We start from the raw sequence: 12,019 nt of genomic DNA, 5'->3' as shown, positions 1-12,019 counted from the left end.
TCACGATCTCAGACTTGTGTTCAGGAAGCTCTATATGCACTGAGCCATCTTCCTGCCCTAGTCTTGTTATCAAGGGAACACAATGGGCTGTTAAAAACTTTTCGTGGCCGGGTGTGGTGGCACACACCTTCAATCCCAGTACTTGGGAGGCAGAAGCAGGAGGATCACCATGAGTTTGAGGCCAGCCTGGGACTACAGAGTGAGTTCAGGTCAGCCTGGGCTAGAGTGAGACCCTGCTTTGAAAACAATAACAACAAAATTATTTTCATGTGTATGGGTGGCATCAGGATCTCTGCAAACCAAGGCTAAACACTTGTACCACTTGCTATATTGTCCAGCTGACATGGATGGTTTGGGACCAGAGCCTGGGCTAGAAGGCTTTGCAAACAAGTGCCTTTAACCACTGAGCCATCTCCCCAGACCTAGATGGGTTTTTTGTTTGTTTCTTTGTTTTGTTTTGTTTTGTTTCCTTTTTAAAATTATTTTATTTTTATTTATCTATTTGAGAGAGGGAAAGAGGCAGAGAGAGAGAGGGAGAGAATGGGTGCTCCAGGGGCTTCCAGCCTCTGCAAACAAACTCCAGATACATGTGCCTCCTTGTGCATCTGGATTTTGTGGGTACAGGGGAATCGAACCTAGGTCCTTTAGCTTTGCCGGCAAGCACCTTAACTACTAAGCCATTCCTCCAGCCCTGTTTTGTTTTTTCCTTTTTACAATATTTAAAAAAATTATTTATCTATCTATTTATGAGAGAGAGAGAGAGAGAGAGAGAGAAGGAGAGAAGGGGCACATTAGGGCCTCTAGCCACTGCAAACAAATTCCAGATGCATGTGCCACCATGTGTATCTGGCTTACATGGGTTCTGCGGAATCAAATCTGGGTCCTTAGGTTTCACAGGCAAACGCCTTAACAGCTAAGCCATCTTTCCAGCCTGTTTTTTTTTTTTTTTTCTTTGTCATTGTTATTGCTCCTGTCCTTGTTGTTTAGACAGCCTCTTACAGTTTAGCCCAGGCTGGCTTGAAATTTATGGGCAATTCCTCTGTCTCAGCCTCCTGAGTGCTGGGATTGTAGGTGTGAGAGACCACTGGATAAGTGTCTTCTTATCTGTGATCTCTGGCAAACAATTTCTCCTTGTTGAGCCTGTTTCCTCCATTTCATTTGCTTTATAAATATTTATTTGTTGGTCTGAAGAGATGGCTTAGCAGTTAAGGCACTTGCCTATGAAGCCTAAGAACCCATGTTTGACTCTCCAGATCCCACATAAGCCAGACACACAAAGGTGAGGCAAGTGCAAGGCTGCACATACCTGTTAGGTGGCGCAAGTGTCTGGAGTTTGATTGCAGTGGCTGAGGCCCTGGCACATTCTCTCTCTCTCTCTAAAATAAAATTTAAAATATTTATTTGGAGCTGGGCATGGTGGCACATGCCTTTAATCCCAGCTCTTGGGAGGCAGAGGTAGAAAGATCGCCGAGAGTTTGAGGCTACCCTGAGACTACATAGTGAATTCAAGATCAGCCTGAGCCAGACTGAGACCCTACCTCAAAAAAACAAAACAAAAAAACAAAAAACAAAAATCAAATATATATATGTGTGTGTGTGTGTGTGTGTGTGTGTGTGTGTGTATGTGTGTGTGTGTGTATACATATATATGTATATATATGTATATATATATGTATAATTTGGGGACAGAGAGAGAGAGAGAATGGATGTACCAGGGCTTCATGTTGCTGCAAATGAACTCCAGAGGCATGCACCACTGTGCATCTGTCTTAACATGGATACTGGGGAATTGAACCCAGGCCTCCAGGATTTGCAAACATACACCTTTAACCATGGAACCATCTCCCCACCTGTTTCCTCCTCCTTAGATGGGCTGGCGGTGCGTCTGTGTGGATTAAAGATTCTTTGACTCCTTGGTTGTGTGCCTTGGACAAGTAAACTCACTGTCTCTGTGCCTCTTCACCCGTGTAATGAGGGATGTGAGCGTTAATGGAAGTGGTTTGGGTGCAGGGTTTGGGACAGGTAGGCACTCAGAACTATGTCAGCTCTGCTTGGGCTGTTTGAAGTGTTTGCAGAAAGTAATGTTCCCTGAGTTATCTCTCACGTCTTTTAATCTTTATCTTGTGTAATCCTGCTCTGTTGTATTTTGCAGATAAGGAAAAGGTAGCAATAAGAGGTCATTGTGCCCTGAGGACACATGGAAAAAGATGGCTAGACTAAGATCTGTTTTTAATTCTTTCTCTTCTTCTTCTTCCTCCTCCTCTTCCTTCTTCTTCTTCTCCTTCTCCTTCTTCTTCTTTTTTGAAGTAGGGTCTCACTCTGTCTCAGGCTGACCTGTATTTAACTGCGTAGTCTCAGTTTGGCCTCGAATTCACAGCGATCCTCCTACCTCTGGCTCCCAAGTGCTGGAATTAAAGACGTATGCCACCATGCCCTGCTTGTTTTTCAAATATTTTATTTTATTTATTTTTTGAGGTAGGGTATTGCTCCAGCCCTAAACTGACCTGGAATTCACTATGTAATCTCAGAGTGGCCTTGAACTCTTGGCAATCCTTCTACTTCTGCCTTCCAAGTGAGTGTGTGTGTGTGTGTGTGAGAGAGAGAATGGGCGCGCCAGGGTCTCCAGACTCTGCAAACAAACTCCAGATACATGCGCCACCTTGAGTATCTGGCTTACGTGAGTCCTGGGTAATCGAACCTGGGTTCTTTGGCTTTGCAGGCAAGTGCTTTAACTGCTAAACCATCCCTCCAGCTCCAGACTAGGATTTGAACCCAGATCCACCCAGCCCTCACCTCTCTCCACATAGTGTTAACCGTGTGCTGCTCCTTATCCTACAACCTTTGAAGAGTCTGTTCATTAATTCTCACAACAGCCCCACAAAATAGGTCCTCCCCTACTTTGAAGGCGTCTGGTCTCACAGATTCTTATCTGAGGCCCAGATCCTAGGTATCCTAGGTAGGGGGAGCAGGTTACACAGCCAGCAAACGACCCAGCTGGGATTTGATTTGCACCAGGCCACTAGGCTCCAGTGCCGTACTACATTATGCAGAGTATGTGGCAAACACAGAGTCAATGTTGGGGCTGGAGAGATGGCTCAGTGGTTCAAGGGCTTGCTTGCAATGCCTTAGAGCCTGGGTTCAATTCCTCAGTACTCACGTAAAGCATATGCATAAAGTGGTGCATGCATCTGGAGTTGATTTGCAGTGGCAAGACGTCCTGGTGCACCCATGCTTTCTCACACACAAATACATACATATAAATTTATTTACAAATACTTATAAGTAAATATTTTTAATGTAATATTTACAAAAAAGTAATCTGTATCTACTTATATGTATATGGATGTTAAATAGACATGTAAAATAATAATGGCTTCAGGCATGGTGGTGCACTCCTTTAATCCCAGCGCTTGAGAGGTAGAGGTAGGAGGATAGCCATGAGTTCGAGGCCACCCTGGGACTACATAGTGAATTCCAGGTCAGCCTGGGCTAGAGTGAGACTCTACCTTGAAAAACCAAAAAAGAAGAAGAGGAGGAGGAGGAAGAGGAAGAGGAAGAAGAGAGAGTGAAGAAATACCATGTTGTCTCAGGGTGGCCTCGAACTCACAGTGATCCTCCTACCTCTGCCTCCCAAGTGCTGGGATCCCAGACCAAGGGTTAAATTGCGAATTGGAGTTTATTGCCTCACCTCAGTCTTCATCGTAGCTTCACTGTGCCTCCTCTGTGTTTGCCCCTGGGCTGGGTGACATGGTGACTGACAAGATGGATACAGGAACCCAAGGGTGTGGGGGCCCAAGAATCTGCGCCCAGCTCCCGCCAACAGGGGAATCCAGCCAGGCCGGTTTGACTGCTGGTCCACGTGCCCGCAGCGCCCTCTGCTGCCAGAATAGCAAATTGCAGAGTCAAAACTGACCACGGTGTCTGCGACGCCGACCCAGATTTGGCTTTGGACGACTCCAGGACTTGATTCCTTCGGTCATTCATTCATGGGGGTGGGGTGGGGTTCAAGGTAGGGTCTCGCTCTGGCCCAGGCTGACCTGGAATCACTGCGTAGTCTCAGGGCGGCCTCGAACTCACGGTGATCCTCCTACCTTTGCCTCCCGAGTGCTGGGATTAAAGGCGTGTGCCACCACGCCCGGCATAAATAAATATTTTTTAAAAATACTTTAAAAAATGTTTTTGAAAAAAAAATTTTATTTTTTCTTTTCCTTCCCTTCCCTTCTTTTTCTTTTTTGTGATAAGGTCTCGTTCTAGCCCAAGTTGACCTGGACTTCACTATGGAGTCTCAGGGTGACCTCGAACTCACGGCGATGCTGCTCCTACCTCTGCCTCCTGAGTGCTGGGATTAAAGGCGTGCGCCACCACGCCCGGCTCTGAAATTTATTTAATTTATTTATTTGCAAATAAAAAAAAATTTTTTTTGAAAAAAATCAGGAAACAAAGTTCCAAGGATTCCAAGTTCCCACGAGTCGGCTTGGGGAAGGGGGATCGAGGTTCTTCGCTTCGGGGTGCGCTCCAGCGTCCCCCCCGCCCGGAGCGCCCCTCCTGGGGGCGTGGCCCGCGCACCTGCGGAGGGGGCGTGTCCGCGGAGGCCCCGCCCCTCGGACGCGGCGCAGCTCGGCGGGGAGCAGCCGGGGCCGGGACGCCGGTGGGCGCGGGCGGCGGAGCTTTCGGGGACCCTCCGCGGCCAGGTGGGGCCCGGGACCGGGGCGCCGGGGTCCCCGGGGATGCGAGAGGCCCGGATGGGGAGGTGTGCGCGCGCTCTCTCTCTCTCTCCCCCTCCCCCCAGGCAGCCAGGTAAACAGGTGCGAGGTCGGGGCGGGGCCTGGGGGAAGGGGACCCTTGCGCAGGCTGCCAGCTTAGGACCCGGAGAATCTGGGGTGCAGGGACTGTCTCAGGCTGGAGGTGAGTGGCTGGGGTTTTTATGGTGGGGAGGGTGATGGTGCGTTTTAAAAGACGTCCCCACCTGCACGAAGTGAGAGGAGGTGTGTAGTTGCGTGCATGAAAGACACACCTGTACGTGCCAGACCCCGGGGGGCGGGGTGAGGACTGAGACAGGAGGATGGGAGTTTGTAGCCAGCCCTGAGTTACAAAGCCAGGTGCTCTTTTTCTTTCTCTTTTCTTGGCTTAGTTCTTTTAAATTTTTAAATTTGTTTTTTACATTTTTTTCAAATTTTTATTAACAACTTCCGTGATTATAAAAAATATAGCATGGTAATACCTTCTCTCCCCCCTATTTTTTAATTTATTATTATGAGAGAGAGAGAAAGAGAGAATGGGCGCACCTGGGCCTCCAGCCACTGCAAACGAGCTCCAGATGCATGTGCCACCATGTGTATCTAGCTTACGTGGGACCTAGAGAATTGAACCTGTGTCCTTAGCATTCTTAAGCAAGCATCTTAATCACTAAGCCATCTCTCCAGCCCTTTGTTTAGTTTTTAAAAAAAAAAAAAATATATATATATATATATAGCCGGGCGTGGTGGCGCACGCCTTTAATCCCAGCACTCAGGAGGCAGAGGTAGGAGGATCACCATGAGTTTGAGGCCACCCTGAGACTCCATTCCATAGTGAATTCCAGGTCAGCCTGGGCTAGAGTGAGACCCTACCTCAAAAAACCAAAAAAAAAAAAAAATATATATATATATATATATATATATATATGTACATATATATAAAGCCAGGTGTGGTTGCACATGCCTTTGCTCAGGAGGCAGAGGTAGGAGGCTCGCCATGAGTTCGAGGCCACCCTGACACTACATAGTAAATTCCAGGTCAGCCTGAACTAGACTGAGACCTTACCTCAAAAAAAAAAGGGAAAAAAAAAAAAATATATATATATATATAATTATTTATTTGAGAGAGAGAGAAAAAAAAGTAGAGAGTGTGTGAGAGAGAAAATGGGCACACCAGGGCCTCCAGCCACTGCAAACGAACTCCAGATGCATGCCCCTCCTTGTGCATCTGGCTTATGTGGGTCCTGGGGAATCAAACCTGGGTCCTCAGACTTCAAAGGCAAGTGCCTTAATCGTTAAGCCATCTGAACAGCTCTTGTTTTTTCTTTTTCTTTTTTTCTTTTCTTTTTTTTTTTTTTTTTTTTTTTTGAGGCAGGGTCTTGCTCTAGCCCAGGCTTACCTGGAATTCACTATGTAGTCTCAGGGTGGCATTGAATTCAGAGCACAGCAGTCCTCTTACCTCTGCCTTCCAAGCGCTGGGATTAAAGGTGTGGGCTACCACACCAGGCCCTGTCTTTAGAAACAAAGACATAAACAAAAAACAAACCACACTTGCTGAGGGTTGAGGTAGGAGAATCTCTGTGTGTTTCAGGCCACCCTGAGATAACGTAGTGAACTGGGCTACAGCGAGACCCTATCTGGAAAAACCAAAAGTAAGCCAGGCGTGGTGGTGCACGCCTTTAATCCCAGCACTCAGGAGGCAGAGGTATGAGGATCACTGTGAGTTCGAGGCCACCCTGAGACTCCATAGTGAATTTCAGGTCATCCTGAGTCAGAGTGAGACCCTACCTCGAAAAAAAAAAAGAACCTGAACTGACAGGGCTCAGAGCTGACAGAATGGGTGTGCCAGGGCCATAACCACAAGCTGTCTCTCCAGCTCCCTGAGCTGTATTTTTATTTTATTTTATTTTTATTTTTATGTGGGACCAGGAGAATCACACCTGGGTCCTGAGTCTTCCCAGGCAAGTGCCTTAACCACTAAGCCATCTCTGCAGCCCCCTGAGCTGTATTTTTAAGAGAAAAACTGTGTGGTGAGTTTTGTAATTCTAAGAGAAAAATATATAATGCATTGAATTTCTTTTTTGGTCTGTTTTGATTTTTTTTAAATTTTTATTTATTTATTTGACAGAAAGAGAGAGAGAGAGAATGGGTGTGTCAGGGCCTCCAGCCACTGCAGACGAACTCCAGACACATGCGCTCTATTGTGCATCTGGCTAACGTGGGTCCTGGGGAATAGAACCTGGGTCCTTTGGCTTTGCAGACAAATGCCTTAACCACTAAGCCATCCCTCCAGCCCTGTTGTTGTTTTTTGAGTCAGGGTCTCATGCTAGCCCAGGCTGATCCTAAACTCACAGGAATCCTGTTACCTCAGTGTTGGGATTAAAGATGTGAGTGAGCCACCATGGTTGGTGCTGAACAAACATGCATGAAGCCGTAAGTTCCATCCCAGTCACCCGTGTACTGGCATGGATGGCATGTCTGTAATGCCAGCACCCAGCAGTTGGAAGCAGAAGGACCAGAAGTTCAAGGTCATCCTTGGGCACATAGCAAGTTCAAGGTCAGCATAGGCTGGCTTTCTTTCTTTTCTTTCTTTCTTTCATTTATTTATTTATTTATTTATTTTGGTTCTTCGAGATAGGGTCTCGCTCTAGCCAAGGTTGACCTGGAATTCACTATGTAGTCTCAGGGTGGCCTCGAACTCACGGCGATCCTCCTACCTCTGCCTCCTGAGTGCTGGGATTAACGGCCAAGGATAGGCTTTATGAGACTCTGTTGCAAATGACCAAACAAACAAAGCCAGGGCTGGCTGCGGGGTTGTGGGGCTGGGTAGATGGCTCAGTGGTTAAAGACAGGTGCTTGAAAAGCCTACCAGCCTGGGTTTAATTTCCAAGACACCCATGTAAGCCTGACACACACAAAAAAAGCTATCAGAGGGCTGGAGAGATGGGCTTAGCAGTTAAGGCACTTGCCTGTGAAGCCTACGGACCTAGGTTCAATTCCCCAAACCTACGTGAGCCAGAGGCACATGGTGGCACATGCATCTGGAGTTTGTTTGCAGAGGCTAGAGGCCCTGGCGTGCCCATTCTCTCTATATATGTCTCTCTCAAATAAATAAATACAAATAAAAACTTTAAGGGTGGGCTGGAGGAAGGGAATTACTATGGGTTATTCTCTATAATTATGGAAGTTGTCAATACAAAAGTAAACTTAATTTAAAAACATAAAAAGTGGGCTGTAGAGATGGCTTAGTGGTTAAGGTGCTTGTCCGCAAAGCCTAAGGACCCACGTAAGCCAGATGCAGTATGTGGCACGTGTATCTGGAGTTTGTTTGCAGTGGCTGGAGGCCCTAAAGGCCCTATTTTCTCTGTGTCCCTCTATCTGCTTCTCTCTCAGAAATAAATAAGTGAAATTTGAAAAAAATGTTTAAAGTATCACAGATGTCTGGCATTTGTTTAGAGAAGTAAGAGGCTTTGTTGTACACCTCTCTCTCTCTCTCTCTTTCTCTCTCTCTCTCTCTCTCTCACACACACACACACACACACACACACAGGCAAATAAATATATTTGTTTTTTTTTTGGTTTGTTTGTTTTTAGTTTTTCAAGGTAAGGTCTCACTGTAGCCTAGGCTGACCTGGAATTCACTATGTGGCCTTGAACTCACAGTGATCCTCTGCCTCCTGAGTGCTGGGATTGAAGGTATGCTCCACTAGGTCTGGTTCTAAATAAGCATTTAAAAAATGTTTATTTTTATTTATTTATTTGAGAGAAAGAGAATGGGCACACCAGGGCCTCTAGCCACTGCAAATGGACTCCAGACGCTTCCACCACCTTGTGCATCTGGCTTATGTGGATACTGGAGAATCAAACCTGAATCCTTAGGCTTTTTAGGCAAGCTAAGCCATCTCTTCAGTCCTGAATATAATTATTTTTTAAAATCAGGCCCAGGGAGATGGCTCAGTGGGTCAAACGCTTGCCTGTCAAATATGAGTACTTGAGTCTAGATCCCTAGAGTTCATGTGAAACTAGACGCTGGGGCTGGAGTGATGCTTAAGGCACTTGCCTGTGAAGCCAAAGGACCCAGGTTCGATTCCCCAGGACTCACATAAGCCAGATGCACAAGGTGGCACATGCGTCTGGAGTTCATTTACAGTGGCTGAAGACCCTGGCTTGCACATTCTCTCTCTTTCTCTCTCAAATAAATTAAATTAAATTTTAATTAAAAAAATAACTAAATGTGGGTGTGTCATCTCAGTGGGCCTATGGTGAAATGGGAGGTGAGTCATCTCCAGTCTCCCATGTAGGGTGGGAGGTGAGGACCAGCCCCCAAGGTTGTCCTGAGACCTAAACACACACACACGCATGCACGCTGCGGCATGCATGCACTTGTCCTCAGGAACATACACAATCTCTCTCTTTGTCATTCTCACATACATATGCACACACACACACACCCCACAAGATGCATGTGCTTGCACAGGCAAAGTTGTGTTTCTGAGTAGTCGTGTTGGAGGATGCTTGTCCCCCACATGTGGCCACACAGAACCCCATGTCTGGGGTCCTCACCCATCAGCCGACTTCAGACCCTCAAGTATTAATGTGGCCCATGTCCTCCATGGGCCACGCCTGTCTCTCCTCTGGGACTGGCAGAGCCTGTCTGTGATGGAGGGTGAGGCTCCTCTTCCCAAAGGCTCTGGTTAAGCCCCAGGGCCAATGGGCATCTCTTGCTTTGCCCCTCAAACCTGAGGCCACTCTGCTTACAGATCTCCAACCCCTCACCCTCTCCTCCGGTTCCACACCCCACCACCTCCAGTGGCCCAACTGGTTCCCAACAAAAACACTCTAAGAATGAGCTCACGGAGACTGCCGCCTCCACACGCCCCGCCCCGCGCCCAGCAGAGGAGGTGCCTCTGGCCAGGCGGGTGGGTGGGGGGCACTTGGCCATCTGGGAGCTCTGGGCTGAGGTGCTTGAGGACCTTAGGGTGGGGGAAAACCTGCCAGGTGAGCTGAACACAGGTGTGTGTGTCGGGGGTGGGCATGAACCAGCTGTTGGGCCTTTTGGTTAAGAATACAGAGAAGTTTGAAGTCCGGGGTTCACAGGAAAGATTATGGTACTCTAGAATGTTCCAAGGTGAAGGCTGCCTGAAACTGGGGCTGGTGGCGATGGCGAGGATTGTGCGGCAAGGAACTGGGCAGGTGGATGAGGGGAATGAAGAGGGGCTTGGGGAGTGACGCTTTCATTCCCTCCACCCCCAGGAACAGCCATGTCCGTGCAAGTGGCAGCGCCAGGAGGCACGGCGCCACTGGGCCAAGGCCCAGAACGCTTGAACCCGGAGGACCTGGTGCGGCAGACGAGGCAGGTGGTGCAGGGGCTGGAGGCCCTGCGGGCGGAGCACCACAGTCTGGCTGGGCATCTGGCGGAGGCCCTGGCTGGATCAGGCCCTGTGGAGCTGCTGGAAGAAAAACAACAGGTGGTGAGCCACTCGCTGGAGGCCATTGAGCTGGGGCTGGGAGAAGCCCAGGTAAGCGGCCAGGGGCTGGCCTTGGACCTGGGAGGGAAGAGGAGCAGGGATGGGCGGCCAGGTGTCGGAGGGATAGGACTGGATACAGGAGAAATGAGGGGAGTAGGTAAGATCTCAACCACCGAGCCACGCCCCCAGCCCCTCACTGTGGGTTCTAGACAAGTGCTCTACCTCTGAGCCACGTCCCCAGCCCCTCACTGTGGACTCTAGACAAGTGCTCTACCTCTGAGCCACGCCCCCAGCCCCTCACTGTGGGTTCTAGACAAGTGCTCTACCTCTGAGCCACGCCCCCAGCCCCTCACTGTGGATCCTAGACAAGTGCTCTACCTCTGAGCCACGCCCCCAGCCCCTCACTGTGGGTTCTAGACAAGTGCTCTACCTCTGAGCCACGCCCCCAGCCCCTCACTGTGGATCTAGACAAGTGCTCTACCTCTGAGCCACGCCCCCAGCCCCTCACTGTGGGTTCTAGACAAGTGCTCTACCTCTGAGCCACGCCCCCAGCCCCTCACTGTGGGTTCTAGACAAGTGCTCTACCTCTGAGCCACGCCCCCAGCCCCTCACTGTGGATCCTAGACAAGTGCTCTACCTCTGAGCCACGCCCCCAGCCCCTCACTGTGGGTTCTAGACAAGTGCTCTACCTCTGAGCCACGCCCCCAGCCCCTCACTGTGGATCTAGACAAGTGCTCTACCTCTGAGCCACGCCCCCAGCCCCTCACTGTGGATCTAGACAAGTGCTCTACCTCTGAGCCACGCCCCCAGCCCCTCACTGTGGATCTAGACAAGTGCTCCACCTCTGAGATGAACCACCAGTCCTTAGGAAGTTTGGGGTAGTATTGGTGAGTATGAATTGACCCAGAGCACAATGTGGGTGACATAGATGGTCAGTGGGAATCTCTGAGCATCACTGGAGCCATGTTGAAGTGCCCCACGGAATCTAGTGTGTTGGGCAGAAGGAGGGGTGTCTGGCCTGATGTGAAGTCTAGGCCGGGTCTGAGTCTCTCGTCCCGCCCCACCCTGGACCCTCGTGCTTCGTGCAGGTGCTGCTGGCCCTGTCCGCACACGTGGGGGTGCTGGAGGCTGAGAAGCAGAGGCTGCGGGCTCAGGCAAGGAGGCTGGCCCAGGAGAACACGTGGCTGCGGGAGGAGCTGGAGGAGACTCAGCGGAGGCTGCGGGCCAGTGAGGAGGCCGTGGCCCAGCTCGAAGAGGAAAATAACCACTTGCAGTTCTTGGGCCAGCTGCGGCAGTATGACCCACCTGAGGAGACCCAGGTATCCAGGCAGGGCAAAGGTTGGGGGGGGTCTTCAACCCAGCCCTTCACCATAGCCCCTGGAGAACCCCATAACCTCTCAGCTACCTGCGGAGGTCCCGATTCCTATACCCACCAGAACTTCTAGAGAAGCCCCCTAGCTGGTCCACAAAGCCACCCCAACCTACCCTAGGCCCTGACCCACACCTCCCCCCAACCTGGAGACAGAGCTGGTTTGGTGCCACAAAATCCCAGCGCCTGCAAGGCGGATGCAAGGGGATTGCTGTGTTTGAGACCCTATCTCATGAACAAACAAACAAACAACAAAAAACAAACACTGCCGAGATAGCTTCAGGATCCCAGCCTCTGAAATTTATTTTTTTTTATTTTTCCAGGTAGGGTCTCACTCTAGTCCACGCTGACCTGGAATTCACTCTGTAGTCTCAGGCTGGCCTTGAACTCACGGCGATCCTCCTACCTCAGCCTCCCGAGTGCTGGGATTAAAGGCGGGCGCCACC

The 12,019-nt window shown here is 49.6% G+C and overlaps 1 protein-coding gene across 4 annotated transcripts in view; it reads left to right on the top strand.

The window, feature by feature from the left end:
- The first annotated feature begins 4,638 nt into the window (after positions 1–4,638).
- Klc3 (kinesin light chain 3) overlaps positions 4,639–12,019 on the top strand; it is an 11,252-nt gene continuing 3,871 nt past the window's right edge. Inside the window, exons 1-3 of one of the 4 annotated variants that reach the window (XM_045133677.1) lie at positions 4,639–4,691; positions 9,990–10,255; positions 11,293–11,523. In XM_045133677.1, the coding sequence (XP_044989612.1) occupies positions 9,998–10,255; positions 11,293–11,523 (489 nt within the window). In that variant the 5' untranslated portion in view covers positions 4,639–4,691; positions 9,990–9,997. Of the gene's footprint in view, positions 4,692–4,742; positions 4,798–4,867; positions 4,906–9,712; positions 9,735–9,989; positions 10,256–11,292; positions 11,524–12,019 lie in introns of those variants that run through there. The other 3 variants (XM_045133676.1, XM_045133678.1, XM_045133679.1) reach the window with 3 other exon arrangements.

This window comes from Jaculus jaculus, chromosome 14 (assembly GCF_020740685.1).
Source record: "Jaculus jaculus isolate mJacJac1 chromosome 14, mJacJac1.mat.Y.cur, whole genome shotgun sequence".
NCBI classification, from domain to species: Eukaryota; Metazoa; Chordata; class Mammalia; order Rodentia; family Dipodidae; genus Jaculus; species Jaculus jaculus.
The sequence above is the reverse complement of the archived record's forward strand: the minus strand, read 5'-3'. Positions and strand labels throughout refer to the sequence as shown.